The sequence below is a fragment of the Eschrichtius robustus genome, chromosome X (assembly GCF_028021215.1).
Source record: "Eschrichtius robustus isolate mEscRob2 chromosome X, mEscRob2.pri, whole genome shotgun sequence".
NCBI classification, from domain to species: domain Eukaryota; kingdom Metazoa; phylum Chordata; class Mammalia; order Artiodactyla; family Eschrichtiidae; genus Eschrichtius; species Eschrichtius robustus.
In genome coordinates, this window is record NC_090845.1 from 21,625,246 (window position 1) to 21,641,448 (window position 16,203).

Consider the following 16,203-nt stretch of genomic DNA (forward strand, 5'->3'; position numbering starts at 1 on the left):
TGTGTAAGAAACCAGGAAACAAAATGGAAAATCCTGTGATAAGATCGTTTTAAAGGTACAAACTTAAATGCTTGGCACAGAAGTCAGCTCTCACAGCGACGTTAGCTTGCCTGTGTTGTTCCTAAATGCTCTTATTGCTCGGCTTAGCGTAATAGCATACAAACGGTATCTGGAGAGCGTGTCATTATTCTGGTTCAGAAAGAACGTCTTGTGCTCTCACTTCGGGCTCTTCAGGTTGCAAGTAACAGAGACCCACTCCCGCTAACTCAAGAGACAGATGTATTAAAAGAACCTAGTCGATCCCATGGTAATCCTAGGGCAGGAACCACTTTGTAGTCAGAGCTATAGAAATTGGAACTGGGAAACAGAAAGCAAGGGTTTTTTTCTGTGTATCTTAGTAAGTGGGTTTGTCAAGTCACAGCCCCTCAGCCCCACTCTCTTGTCTGTAGACTGGCAGCCTTTTTAGGGCAGCTTGTTTAGGGCAATGACAGGCACTCCAGGCCTTCTAGATCATCATAACTCTAAGTGTTTCCTTTTGCCTTCTGCCCTGCCTGAGTGTCTCCATCCTGAATTCGCACAAGATGAATTTCATCAGCTCAGCCCGTCTTTTTGCCCACAACCGCAGGTTTTAGGATTCTAGTCAGCCTGTGGATTGGTCGCCCTTACATTAGATGTTCTGCCCCCCACTTCTCCAGTTGGCTGTGCTTTGGGCAGTGGGAGAGGGTCTAGCACTTTAAAAAAAAACCCTGATGCTTCCCACTCGGGATGGGTTTTGGGTAAGTGATGATAGACTAATACCTTATTAGAATTGCTTTGTGACTTAAAAGCGTTTCTTTTTTTTTTTTTTTGGTTGCGTTGGGTCTTCATTGTGGCGAGCCGGGGGCTACTCTTCGTTGTGGTGCGTGGGCTTCTCATTGCAGTGGCTTCACTTGTTGTGGAGCAGGGGCTCTAGGCATGCGGGCTTCAGTAGTTGCAGCATGCGGGCTCAGTAGTTGTGGCTCGCGGGCTCTAGAGTGCAGGCTCAGTAGTTGTGGCGCACGGCCTTAGGGCTTGAACCCGTGTCCCCTGCGTTGGCAGGTGGATTCTTAACCACTGCGCCACCAGGGAAGCCCTTAAAAGTGTTTCTTAAAAGCAGCATACATTGTAAAGCAACCATACTCCAATAAAAATTAATTTTAAAAAATAAATAAAATGAAGGAGTAAAAAAAAAAAAAAAGCAGCATACCTGTGACTCTGTAATGCTTTGTGGTCGTTTACGTTTACCTTGTTCAGGCATTGTTTCTTAAACTCGAGCTTTATGGTTTTTGGTATCCTGTTCATGTTTGTTTTTCATGTTTGTTTTCTCACTCAAATTCATCCTTGTCCAGTCTCTTATAAGATATCTGTAAACAAACAATGGCATGTATTTGTGATAGAGGCTAATATTGAGTTGGCCAAAAAGTTTGTTCGAGATCATATGGAAAAACCCGAATGAACTTTCTGGCCAGTCCAATATTTGATAGCAGGGTCCTCTGGTGAATTTTGAATAGGAAACTCTTCTAATAAAAACATCTAATAAAATAGCGTCCATACACTATTAAATTTTCCTTTGTGCTTCTTAAAACTGATTTGTGGCTACAGTGGATCTGTTGGGCCGGTTGCTATGTGAACCTTCACCTTACTCTTTATGGCTCAGTCTTTTTTAGTTTTAGTGTTATGTGTTTATAGTTTGGGTATTCTATCCTGGGGAAGTAGAAATGTGCTACACCTACAGTTTTTTTTTCTTTTTTAAAAATTATTTATTTATTTATTTATTTGGCCATGCCAGGTCTTAGTTGCAGCATGTGGGATCTTCATTGCGGCATGTGGAATCTTTAGTTGCGGCATGCGAACTCTTTTTTTTTTTTTATGCGAACTCTTAGTTGTGGCATGTGGGATCTAGTTCCCTGACCAGGGATCGAACCCGGGCCCCCTGCCTTGGGAGCACGGAGTGTTAGCCACTGGACCACCAGGAAGTCCCTACCCCTACAGTTTTGTTAGTTACTTTATCATCAGTACCTTATTTCCCTTGAAAACAGGTTCTTAAAACAATGAAAATCACTTATGTTCAGTGGCAGTAATAATCATTTCCTGATATTTCCTTTTAAAGATTGGGTGGTAAATAGTGACTCAAATATATTGCAGATAAAAGTAATTTGATAAATTATCGTATTTTAAGATTTTGGTTTCTATTTAAACAATAGAAAAGTTTTATTAGAAAGCTTATTATTAGTAGAACTTGCATTTTACTCTAGATATAAAGGAAGTGAATTTTTAAGCCAGTAGTTGAAGTTTGGTTGTTATGTTGGTGATTTTTTAAAAACTTTTCCATTCTTATGGTACTTTACTTAAACGGAAGTATCCTCTTTGAGTATATATGTGCTGTCATACTCCTCAGTACCCCACGATCATTCATGGCCTGGGAGTGACAGTGATATAATTCGCATGACCCAGCCTTGACTTTCTAGGCCAGTGGTCTCCAAATCTACCTTCTCTTCAGAATTTTTTAAAACTGTGGATTCCCAGGCCTCAACACAGAGCTACTGCATCAGCATCTCCAGGGGTTCATTTAACCTATACTTCTTTTTTTAACTTGCTAATGAATTCTACACACACACACAGGTTTGGGAACCACTCTAGCCCACTAGTTCCCAGTCTGACCAAAAAGAACATCTCGAATCAGTATAATTGATTGAACCTGGAGAATTTTTGCATGGGCAGGATTGTTCCATTTAGCAGATGCCCACTGGGTGTGTATTGTGCCCAAGGCATTATGATGTGCCACGGGAATTTATAGAGATGCATATGAATATAGCTTTTACCAGTACTGCCCCCAAAAGACTTTTGGCTGGCTGGTATATGTGAGTCTCATTGTCATGTCTTGAGTTTTTCAAGGATCATAATGCAGTTGTTAATTACAGCATTGATACACTGTAATTTGTGGTAATGCTTGAAAAATTCTTATTCATGTGGTTTCGGGAACCATACTGAGTCTTTGAGTTTCAAGTTGGCTGCATCTATCTGGACTCTACTATCTTCCACATGTTACATTTGTGTCATACTTTTTCTTAATAATGCTGTTGTAATCTCATGCTATTGAGCAAGCTAATGCCATGAGGAACTAGCACATTTAGTGGAGTTGGGCTCGTTTCCTGTTTTATGGTGAATGGAAGAGCAGTTTAAACATCTTTAAAGGTGTTCTATCCTTGGAGGAGTTGTTTTGTGGAGATGTACTGGCATTGTATATGGATAACGAAGCATCATTTTTAGATTTCAGTATTTATTGGTTTAAGTGTTGGGAGTTCTTGGTCAGCTTTGTGCTGTTGTTGTCGCTAGGTGGAGATGTAGCATTGTTTGGTGGTGTAGCCACAGCACAAAGAGTGAATCTTGATTTCTTTTTCCAAAAGAACTGTACAGATGTTTGATGAGTTTTATTATACCCTATGAAAAAAACTTGCAAACTTAATGTAATTCTAAATTGTAATTTTCTTTGTTAGGATTTAAATACAGTCCACTTTGATGTCTATTTTCACACCGATCAACTCTTTTTAAATTTTTTTCTCCTCTTGCTAATGTTTCCTTTGGCTATCCTTCATTATTTCATCTTGTCAGAGAGATTCTGATGTCTCTATCTGTGGTTCTTTATAGTGGTTTAATTCTCTTTTTTTAATATGAATTTATTTATTTATTTATCTTTGGCTGTGTTGGGTCTTTGTTGCTCCGCGTGGGCTTTCTCTAATTGCAGCAAGCGGGGGCTACTGTTTGTTGCGGTGCATGGGCTTCTCATTTTGGTGGCTTCTCTTGTTGTGGAGCACGGGCTCTAGGTGCGCGGGCTTCAGTAGCTGTGGCACGTGGGCTCAGTAGTTGTGGCTCGCAGGCTCTAGAGCACAGGCTCCGTAGTTGTGGCACACGGGCTTAGTTGCTCCGCGGCATGTGGGATCTTCCCGGACCAGGGTTTGAACCCACGTCCCCTGCATTGGCAGGCGGATTCTTAACCACTGCACCACCAGGGAAGTCCCTATAGTGGTTTAATTCTAAAAGTTTAATAAAATGAGAATTTTTTTCTCTGAGGTCAAATATTATGTAAAATTTAAATTTAGTAGCAATAGGAGGGAAATGAACCAAACCTTATAGTCTGAACATACCCTAATCTTATCTTTTGTATTATTTTAGATTGACATTGTCAATTTTTAATGTATTTAAATTCTGTCAGGCTTACTTTTCCCCCTTTCTTCCTTCTTTCCCTCTTTCCTCTTAACGCTTGAATCTTAAGTATCTACTCTATGCACAGTACTGACGTGGGGAATATAAAAGAAGTACGAGCCTGTCTCCAAAGAGCTGATATACACTTGAGGACATTGCATATGCAATCATGAAGCATTTTAAAGTAATTTGAATATCTGATCTTTAGAAATTGTAAAGGTGGAACTTAAAAAAATCTCCAAATCTCCTCACTTTGGAAGACAGTCTGGCTGTTCTTCAAACGTTTGAACATACAGCTGCTGTATGATCAAGCAGTTTTTCTCTCCTAGGTCTATACCCAAGAGAAATGAAAACACATCTTCACTAAAACAACTTGGACATGAATGTTCATAGCAACATGAATGAACATGTGAACGTTCATTTGTAATATCCCAAAAGTGGAAACAATCCAAATGTCTGTTGATGGATAAATGAATAGACAAAATGTGACATATTTGCATAATACAATATTAATTCAGTAATAAAAAGGAATGAAGTACTGATGCATGCTACAACATGGATGACCCTTGAAAACATTATGCTAAGTGAAAGAAACCAGTCACAAAAGGCCACATATCGTATGGTTCCATTTATATGAAATGTCCAGGATAGCAAACCTATAGAGACAGAGTAGATGCGTGGTTGCCTAGGGCTGGATGCAGGGGTAATGACTGTTCATGGTTATGGAGTTTCTTTTGGGGGTGATGAAAAATGTAAAATTAATTGTGGTGATGGATGCACAACTCTGCGAATACACTAAAAATCACTGAATTGTATGTGCACTTTAAATGGATGATTTGTATGGTGTGAGAATTGTATCTCAATAAAGCTGTTTTTTAAAAAAAGTAGATTATCAAAAGGTTTAAAATTTATCAAACCAAGGAATATTTATTGACTAGCTAACAGGCATGAAATAAGTTCTATGTGAGTTATAAAACAAGTGTAAGACAGAAACCCTGACCTCAAATTGCTTACAGTTCAAGAGAAAAGCACACATGCAGTGTAAAATAATGCACTGTAGCTTTCTGAATTTGTTCCCCATCTTTTGGATGTACCTTCCTGAATTCTCTCTTCCATTCATCTCTGTAATGGCTCTGATCCTCTTACCCTTTGTCCTTTTTTTTTTTTTTCCTTTCAAAAGCAAACTGTTGCTCCTCAGACTTTGATAAAATAACAGCCCCAACCTGTTACCTTTAACTAACTTAAAGGACATTTAAAAATTTTTTTAATTTTATTGAAGTATATTTGATTTAGAGGACATTTCAAAGCAAGAGTAGCGTCTCCAATAACTTAAATTGTGTGGCTCGTGGAAACCCGTTCACTTAGCAAATACTTGTTGATGTTTAGTTTACAAATAATTGGCAAATCTTAAGATGGTTGCCATTATTATTTTTGAAATTACAGCAAATATCTTTTTGGTCCAGTTTAGTCAGGTTGCATGCTGTTCAGAAGTATAGTCTTGAGTTAAGAGGCATTTTTCATGAAAAATGCCTCTTAGGAATATTTAAAAGTTAAAGCCATGTTTACTATAAAGCTGGCTATGTCGTCATTAGTGCAGTATTTTGATATTGTTGTGGTCATTAAAACTAAAAGAGAAATTTCGGTTCAGTTATTGTAATTCTACTGTAGCCAAAAAAGGCTGTTTTTTAAGGCAGTAGTTGATTAATTCTAAATCTGTCAGGTTACAGATTGTCCTTGTTTCTTTATTGTATTGAGTCTATCTGTCTGAGTCCATGCTGTTAGTGCAGCAGCCAAACTTTTTTCTCTCTTTGCAGATGCATATGAAACTGCCAAGATGCTTTGTGAACAGTATTATCTGGTAGCTCCAGAGCTGGAAGTTGAAGAATTCAATGGTAAAAGAAAAATAATTTCAACCTTAAATGCAAAGAAGCTGACTAAAAAACTGATTATACCTGAGCTATATTTCAGTGAGATCCTAAAATTGTGCTGCTTTTTCATCTTTCTGTGTTTTTAAAACCTTTTTTATATCTCTGGTCAGTGAGTTTTTGTACAGGAATGTGTTATCTATTAGAACTCCAAGCTCTTGGAACAGAAGTAATCAAGGTAGAAGATGCACAGAGATGTAAATAAGCAGTTCTCAAAATAACCAGTGCAAACAGTCAATAAACATGTGGAAAAGTGTTTACTAATCAAAGAAGTACAAAGAAAAACATAGAGGAATGCCATTTTTGTCTTTCAAAGTGGCAGTGATTAAAACATTTTAATGCTTTGAATTGCTGCCCAGAAAAATACTCTGTCCCCTAAATTTACACATTTCTGATATACGTTTAAATTGGTGTAGCCTTTCTTTAAAAAAAAAAGGCTAACAATGTTCTTTCTCTTTGGCCCAGTAAGTTAAAGTAATAATGGTTATATTCTTTGGTCCAGTAAATAAACTTCAGAAAATTTATTAAGAGAAAATAGAGGGACTTCCCTGGTGGTCCAGTGGTTAAGACTCTGCACTTCCATTGCAGGGGGCACGGGTTCGATCCCTGGTCGGGGAACTAAGATCCCGCATGCCCCTCGGAGTGCCAAAAAATAAAAACAAATAAATAAAAAATATGCAAAAGTCATTAAAAATTTTTTTAAAATCTGTCAAGAACCAATACTTAAAAAAAAAAAAGAATAAAGACGCAGACGTAGAGAATGGACTTGAGGACACGGGGAGGGGGAAGGGTAAGCTGGGACAAAGTGAGAGAGTGGCATGGACATATATGCACTACCAAATGTAAAACAGATAGCTAGTGGGAAGCAGCCACATAGCACAGGGAGATCAGCTCGGTGCTTTGTGACCACCTAGAGGGGTGGGATAGGGAGGGTGGGAGGGATAGGGAGGGTGGGTGGGAGGGAGACGCAAGAGGGAGGAGATATGGGGATATATGTATATGTATATCTGATGCACTTTGTTGTAAAGCAGAAACTAACACAGCATTGTAAAGCAATTATACTCCAATGAAGATGTTTAAAAAAAAAAGAAAATAGAGATGTGCACAGATATATGTATAAGAATGATGATCAGAGTAGTTTTCTTATAGAGAAAAATTAGAAAACAACCCAAGTTTTCCACAATAGGGAATTATTTAAATAAATTCTGGTATACCCATACGATAGAATACTATGCAACCATTCAAAACAATGCTTTAAAGAATATTTAATGTTTGAGAAAAGTTGAGTTTTTAACCACAGGCTATAAAAGTTTGTAATAGTACAAGTTCATTGGATAATACGTTAAAGGATTTATACCACCAAAATACAAACAACAGCTCTCTGGATAGTGGGGTTTTAGCGAATGTTTATATTAGTTGTGTGAAACTATATTTACATGTTACTTTTATTTTTTTATTTGTAAGTTATGAAAGAGACATACTTATCTCTAAAAATACAAACATAAATATAGAGTAAAAAGTGAAAGTCCCCACTACTCTGCTCCCATACAGAGTTTTGTTTTTTACATAAATGAGGCTAAAACCATACATGTTCTTTAACTTGTGTATTTCACTTCACCTTAAAGATCTTTGCATGTATTAGTGTCATTTAGAGATTTTCCATAGTGTAGATTATCATAATTTATTTAATCGTTTCCCATTGGGTGGACATTTAGGATTTCTGATTTTCCCAAATTCCATATAATGAGGCATGAAGGGGTGTGTGTGTGTGTGTGTGTGTGTGTGTGTGTGTGTGTGTGTGTATTTGGAGCGTGGGAAAACCTATGAACGTGTGGAAGTATTTCTGTAGGCTAGATTCTTAGAAGTGTGGAACGACTGAGTCTTAGGGTATGGGGTCTTAGGGTATGGCATTGAAGATAAACCACATTCCCTCATAAAAATATTCCAAAAATCGATTTCTCTTACAATGAGTTCAAAATGTGAAGACTTCAGGCTGCCGTCATAGGACAACTGCCCCTACATTCTACTAGGAGGTGTGGAATCAATGCCACTTTCTAAGTCTGTTGGGTTCTCTGAGAAGAGTTGCACCCCTATTTTGAAGAAATATACCTCTAGCATCAAGTGGATTTTGCTTGAGTATTCCTGAGTAGAAGCATCTTAATATTCTGTTCCTTCCTACTGGCTAGGCGGAGCCTGACCTCACTGTCCCGATTTCTATCTGTCAAACATGGAACTTAAACTCACCGGTAGTAATTAATTGCTCATTTGCATGAATGGTAGCCTCACTCACTCTGAAGGCCAGAGCAGCCAGCCTGGTCTTGCTGATTCCCGGGTGCCAGCCAGGTCAGCACGTTCCTTCCCAGCGAGGCTGTCACAACGGGCAGTGCACCCCACCAGGGGAGAAGCTTTCCAACCATTTTTGGCACTGTCTCATGCATGATTTTTGAAGCCCCTTTTCCCATCACTAAGAGAAATGGTGGTTATAGGTAGCCTCTAGTTTCCTGTTGCTTTGGGGGATGTATTTACGATTTCTATTTGTTATTTCTTGAATGCCAAAGCTCTTTGTGAGTGCAGTTAAGCACTGCACTTGAGCTCTAACAAGGTCCGTGTTAGAGACGGAGGTCAGAGGTTGGTCCTGAACGCCTTAAGCAGACACGGGCTTTGTCACAGAGAGAGAGTGTGTGTGACTCTGTTTTCCAGCGAGGAGTCAGATCCAGATCATGTGGACTCATTTTCAGAGCCCGTGTGAACTAGCATAGCATCCCCTTTCAGGATGCTTCCATTCCCCAGTGGGTTCGTTTAACAGTAGTCACTGATCACGCTTGCGCCCTGTGCTCTGCACTTCAGAGGAATGAGGCTGCCATGAATCCCAAAGAACAGTTTGTTGCTAGCTGAGAATTTAAGTTCTGTGAGTTTGCCCTATGATCTCTTTCTCTGAATTTTTGATTTTTTTCTTTCCCAGTGCAGACCCCTGAGAAAGTAGTAAATAGGATTATGCAGAACATACTGTGTGAACACCATCAGTATTTACAGTCATCACTAGCATTCTGAATATTGGGAGCTAGCTGTAGTAAACTTCTTTTTTATTCTTTTGGTAACACATTTCACAGGAAGATTAAAAACAACAGAATTTTATTTACCTTACATCAGGTTTCAAATATTTCCGATTAGCTACCCGTGGCAACCCATGTGGGTTGCTCCAAAGATGGGTAGCCATTCTACCGTGCTTGTTCTCAACATTCTCATTCTCTTGAGAAATCAGTTGCCAAAGCATTAAGCAAATAAACATTTTTACCTTACATCTTCGGCATCCGTATGGTAAGGCAACATGGCTTAGAGGAAAGAGGTGAACTTTGTAGCCAGCCAGGTGGTGGAAATCTGGATTTTGACACTTAGGAGACAAGTCACTTTGCCGCTGCTGACACCCAGCTTCTTCATCTGTAAGCTCTCCTTGTGAGGTGATAAAAGGATAATGTTTCTAAGGCCTCAAGCAGAACACCAGGCACGTGCTGGAAATTTAATAAAGGGTGGCTACTGGAAGTCAGGGTTGACTTGGGAGAGATAAGACGTATGGTTGCCACACTTGCATTTTTTCACCATTTCTAGATCAGTCTTTCCTGTCAAGAGGTTGATTTATAGCTTTAGGTTTGGTTGGAAAAGTAAAGATTTCAGTTCACGCTATGTAAATTTTGTTATAAGAGGGTTCATAGAAAAGGTATGCATCTGTCCTGGGGTCTTTGACCTCTAGTTTTCTCATATTGGATACTTTTGTGGATATTTTTAGTCAGGTGGTTCTACACAAGAATAAAAAAGCCATTACTAGTAGCTCTGTTAACACTGTCGGAATTAATTTTTTAGTAGTGGTAATAGCCAACATTTATTGACGGCTTACTATGTGGCAGGTTCTGTGTAAACTAGTTTATCACTATTATCTCATTTAACCCTTATGTTAACCCAGTGAAATATGTACAGTGCTCATTTTAGAAATGGAACGCTGGAGGCCCAAATGTGTTAAATTCCTATTAATATACAGCCCTCCCTTGGTGTCTGCAGGTGATTGGTTCCAGGAACCCCCGGGAATTCCTAAATCCATGGATGCTGAAGTCCCTTATATAAAATGGCATAGTATAGTCAGCCCTCCATATCTAAGGCTTCTGCATCCATGGGTTCAACCAACTGTGGATCAAGCTTCTCTTATATTTCTCTTAAATGAATTTTTTCTGCTTAGCCACCATTTTTTTTTCATGCTTATAGGAGAACTGTCTGAAGATAAAACTCTTTATATCTTATGTAGAGTTCTTTTGGCATTTATTAAATGTCGTTTCAACTAATGGCATTTGGAGCAATGACTGTGCAAATAGAGACTTTATTATTTCTTGAGTCTTGAGCATGGAAAACCTGGGCCATTTTTCCATTGACTTTTTTAAATGTACCCTTAGATGGAAAATTCATATTCCATTTATGTCTTATTTTAGAAAGCCAGCTAACATCTATTAAGGGTCTACTATGTAAAAGCCCCTCGACCCAGGATTAGGGAAGAGTCATGGACAAAAACATTTGACATGGTTTTAAAAGGAAAGAAAGGGACTTCCCTGGTGGTGCAGTGGTTAGGAATCCGCCTGCCAATGCAGGGGACACGGGTTCAAGCCCTGGTCTGGGAGTATCCCATATGCTGCGGAGCAGATAAGCCCGTGCACCACAACTACTGTGCCTGCGCTATAGAGCCCGTGCGCCACAACTACTGAGCTCGCGTGCCACAACTACTGAAGCCCACGTGCCTACAGCCCGTGCTCCACAACAAGAGAAGCCACCACAAATGAGAAGCCCGTGCACTGCAACAACACTCACCACAACTAGAGCAAAGCCTGTGCGCAGCGACGAAGACCCAATGCAGCCAAATAAACAAATAAATTTATTTTTAAAATAAATAAATAAAAAATTTAAAAAAAATAAAAAGAAGGAAAGACATCTGAACTATTATGTTCTCAAAGAAAAGTACAAGTAATTGAGCAAGCCGTCAGATGGCTCCTAGAGAATGCTGATTGAACTGAAAAAAAAACAAACAAAACAAAGCTATCAAAGGTATTTTAAGTTCCCTGAGATCTGGAGTGAAAAGGTTGACTTCATAAGGTTATTTATATAACTAATCATGCCTTTCGGTACAAGATAGACTAAGCATTCAGTGTGCTCCTAGGGCTCCATTAAAAAGACAGTAAAGGAATACAAAGAAAAACAGCAAAGAAACCAGGGGGACTCGTCAGTGGGCCATTGATCCCACCTCCTGCCAAAGGTTACCGAGATAGAAGTACACTGGCTGATTAATGGGACAGAGCAGAAGAAGCCACGAAAGAGGAGGCTGCAGCAGAAATGGCATCAGATGATCCTGGAGGGACTCCAGGAGCAGAGCTGGCAGGTGTCAGGGACTGGATAGGGAAGGTAAAAGATGGGGGTTGATTGAAAGCTGGTCTCAGGTGGAGTAAGGATGGGTGATGGGGAGCAGCTTGACTCTGGCTGTGCTCTGCCTGCCAACATCCACGAGCATTTTCCCCTGGGCAAAAATCAAAATCAAAGGAGTTTCTTCAAGAACCTGGGAAAAACTAGGGCTGTTCATGTGAGTGTCATCATCCCAAAGGTAAAGCCCTCTTCACTCAGGCATTTGGGGGACCCTCTGGTCAGAGGCCAGCTTGCTGTCTGCTCATCCTAAAGCCAGTGGAAAAGTCTTGACCAGGTACACAGAGCTCCAAGTCAGCCTTCCCACTTAGGAGAGAGCCGCAGGGGGAAGTCAACACCAGCTCCCTCAAACAAATAATCCAGTTCCTCATTCTTCAACAAGAATTTTAGAACCAAGATGTATCAGACCTCGGGCGAAAAACCAGCAGCATGAATGAAAACCTGACTGGCATTAAACTTCTCAGCTGTGCTGTCATGGTCAGAAGACCCCTCTCTCCCTGCCTTTTTTTTTTTTTTTTTTTTCGGCTGTGTTGGGTCTTCGTTGTGGTGCACGGGCTTCTCACTGCAGTGGCTTCTCCTGTTGCGGAGCACGGGCTCCAGGCACGTGGGCTTCAGTAGTTGTGGCACGCAGGCTCAGTAGTTGTGGCTCGCGGGCTCTAGAGCACAGGCTCAGTAGCTGTGGCACATGGGCTTAGTTGCTCTGCAGCATGTGGGATTCTCCCAGACCAGGGCTCGAACCCGTGTCCCCTGCATTGGCAGCCGGATTCTTAACCACTGCGCCACCAGGGAAGTCCCTCCCCCTGCCTTTCTAAATACTGAAAGAAAATGATTTCAAATCCAAATTCTGTACCTGGTGAAACCTCCAATCAAGTGAATCAGAGGTATAAGGACTGAGAAATGTATTTCCCATGCATAGCTTTCTGAGGTAGTTTACGTGACTGACCTAATGGTGTGTATAATGTAGGTATAAGAAATAGCAAAAAATACTCTAGAACTTCAATCAAAAACAATTTGAGGATGATGGCTGTGCAGCATCTTTGGAAAGCAGTCGATTCTAATTTGAAAAATCTTAAAGAATGGAATGGATCCCATGCAATAGAAAAGAGGCTGGAAGATCTCAGTGATGTGGTGAGGAAAGCATATGTCTCTTGTCCAGTTACCCAAGAAGAGGAGTATCAGAAAGACATGGTCCAAATATTCGGCAACCTAAAAAGGTAACATGATTTTGAGCAGTTGGAGGTGGATAAAGTGAATCCATTTCCCCTTAAGGCTGGTAATATTCTCCTTCAAGTGACACATGACTCATGACACATTGGACTCATAGGGAAAGAAATGTCATCCTGGTCCATTCCTGTGGCCGATCTGCAGTGAGCAATATTTACCTGGTTATGTTACCAACACAATCAATGTTCACCTTTTTTATTTTTTTCTACAGGGAACCCACTTTATTTTTTTAATTTTTATAGAAAGATGGTTGGTATATAATGTGTTAGTTTCAAGTGTACAGCAAATTGATTGTTATACATGTGTATATATATGAAGCAACATGTAATATTAGATAAAGTAGAATTTCACATGCTGAGAGTCCATAGGAACTGATAATAAAAGTCAAAAACTTTTTTTAGTTTTAATATTTTTTATTGAATATAGTTGATTTATAATGTGTTAATTTCTGCTGCACAGAAAGTGATTCAGTTATACATATTATAGACATTCTTTTTTTAATATTCTTTTCCATTATGGTTTATCACAAGATATTGCATATAGTTCTCTGTGCTATACAGTAGGACCTTGTTGTTTATCCATCCTATATATAATAGTTTACATCTGCTAGTCTCAAACTCCCATTCCTTCCCTTCCCTACCCCTCCTCCCCCTTGGCAACCACAAGTCTGTTCTCTATATCTGTGAGTCTGTTTTTGTTTCGTAGATATGTTGATTCGTATCGTATTTTAGATTCCACATATAAGTGATATCATATGGTATTTGTTTTTGTTCTGTCCGACTTCACTTAGTTTGATAATCTCTAGGTCCATCCATGTAGCTGCAAATGGCATTATTTCATTCTTTTTTATGGCTGAGTAATATTCCTGTGTGTGTGTGTGTGTGTGTATGTGTATGTATACACACACCACATCTTCTTTATCCATTCCTCTGTCGATGGACATTAGGTTGCTTCCATGTCTTGGTTATTGTAAATAGTGCTGCAGTGAACATTGGGGTGCATGTATCTCTCGAATTATGGTTTTCTCAGGATATATGCCCAAGAGTGGGATTGCAGTATCATATGGTAGCTCTATTTTTAGTTTTTTAAGGAACCTCCATATTGTTATCCATAGTGGCTGTACCAGTTTACATTCCCACCAACAGTGCATGAGGGTTCCCTTTTCTCCACACCCACTCTAGCATCTATTGTTGTAGATTTTTTGATGATGGCCATTCTGACCGGTGTGAGGTGATACCTCATTGTAGTTTTGATTGCCAGCATCACTCTTGCACTTTGGGGCCACTATTAAATAAAATGTGTTACTTGAACATAAGCACTACAATACTGTGACAGTGATCTGATAAGCAAGGTGGCTACTAAGTGTCTAATGGGCGGGATCTATTGGACAAAGGGATGATTGACGTCCTGAGCAGGACGGATCAGGAAGGCATGAGATTTCATCACACTACTCAGAACTTATGAATTGTTTGTTTCTAGAAGTTTCCATTTAATATTTTCGAACCTCGTTTGACCATGGGTAACAGAAACTGCAGAAAGCGAGACCATGGACAAGGGGATATTGCTGTATATATTACTTAACTGTTTAAAAGATAACTGATCATCAAAAGGTTCAAGATTTAGAATCAAAAACTCTTGGTTCAGGTGTCCAGTTCCAGGCCTCCTCCATTATGGCAGGCAAGTCACATAACCTCGGCAAAGCCTGTGTCCCCAGCCACCCACCCTATGAGCCACGCAGTATTGTCATGAGAGTTCATTTGGGTAATGTATGTGCAAGCTCTTTGTAAACTGCTAAGAAGCAAACAAATGATTGCTCTCCTTTATTATTACTGTTAATTACTTACTTTATTAGAGGAAGTAGTTAGGTTGAAATCATAACATGGGTGTTCTACTTGAGAAAGCTTACATAGTTTTGGTCTCTTAATGATTTCAGGTCACGAGGAGGAGGAAAGCCTAAATTTTCTATTATCTACTCTATATCTTACTCTGGGATTCGGGGTTTCTCGGATTTTCCTCAGAAGATCCCTGACACAAGGAGAAAGGACTGTAGGTCTCTGGGAGTTGGTCTGCTAGCTACGAGTAGTATGCCTTGTTTGTCATAATTTAACAGAACTTAACATTACTGTTTAGTCCAAGTCTCCAAGAGAATGTACCCCTGTACCTCTGTGGCTTCACATTCCCCTGGCTGACCACTGGGGTCAGTGGTGGTGGTGGAGGGTGTCCCCCATTTTGAGAAACACCAAGTGATATTTGGATGACCTTATGTAATGCTCTGAACATTAGGACATAGGTGATGATATTCCAGTTTTGCTCAGCTAAGTTCCAAAGAGAAATTTGCCCAAGGTCACATAGCTGGTAAGTGAAGGAACTGGATTTCACCCCAAGTTTGTTGGACTTCAAAACACATGCTTTTGCTCAGCCCCGCCTTTAGAGTTGGAAGCCTACGCTGGCCTTTTGTAGAGTTCTTTTTTTATGTACTTGGAAGAAAGGATGCAAACAACATTCTTGACTTTCTTCTAGTTTTGATCCTTACTCACTGACGGTTTTGTCTCTGTTTTCAGCCAAAGCTCCAGACAAACCTATTCAGGTAGTTTATGTGCCCTCACATCTGTTTCACATGCTATTTGAGTTGTTCAAGGTAAGTGGAATTTAAAAACATGGAAAGAAGTCTTCATTTTAAATTACTTTGATTCAGGGCATAATGGATTCATCAGATTAGCATAAGAAAAAGGTTTTGCATAACCATTTTTAAAATTCTATTTCTGATACCCTGTGGGTTTTATAATTTGTACACTGTGAGGTGAAAATTTGCTGTGTACAGTAGAGTCTTCATGAATATTAGTACATACTGATTTTGAAGCTGAATTGTACTTTAGTGGCTTTATGTAAAATCCATACTGTTTTTTCTTCAGATATGAGCTTAGAGATGCTTTTTAGTTTCCAAATCTGGCAAAGGCTTTATTGGTGGTAGCCAGATCAAAATAAAAACATGTTTATGCATCTTTATGTGTCTGAACATTAACCACGTCGGTGCATTAGCAGTTGTTCCAGTCCTGAAAGATGCGTTAACACTTTTACACATTTGAGTCAATTTAGAAAATTCAGAAGATCTGACAGAGGCAGGGGGCAAAGATGTGGAAGGGCTGGACCAAAAGAAAAAAGACTCTCTATACCTTAAGCTGTTGCTTTTATTAACCAGTAGCTAATGGCATGTAAGTAGCAGTATTACAGGCACAAGGCATTTGAGCTAAAATTCCATTTCTTCCAATGTGTAAAACCCTAAACCGAACACCTGAAAAATCAGTTACGCTGATCTGCTTCCCAAAATTATGTTACTGATGTGACACTTAAGGTTGAGATGGGCATTCAGTTGTGAACCTGC

General features: G+C 39.6%; 1 protein-coding gene across 1 annotated transcript in view; it reads left to right on the top strand.

Moving 5' to 3' along the window:
• PDK3 (pyruvate dehydrogenase kinase 3) overlaps positions 1-16,203 on the top strand; it is a 67,012-nt gene that overhangs the window by 40,409 nt on the left and 10,400 nt on the right. The window contains exons 6-7 of the mRNA XM_068533745.1: positions 6,036-6,113; positions 15,383-15,459. Of these exons, the coding sequence (XP_068389846.1) occupies positions 6,036-6,113; positions 15,383-15,459 (155 nt within the window). The remainder of the gene's footprint in view (positions 1-6,035; positions 6,114-15,382; positions 15,460-16,203) is intronic.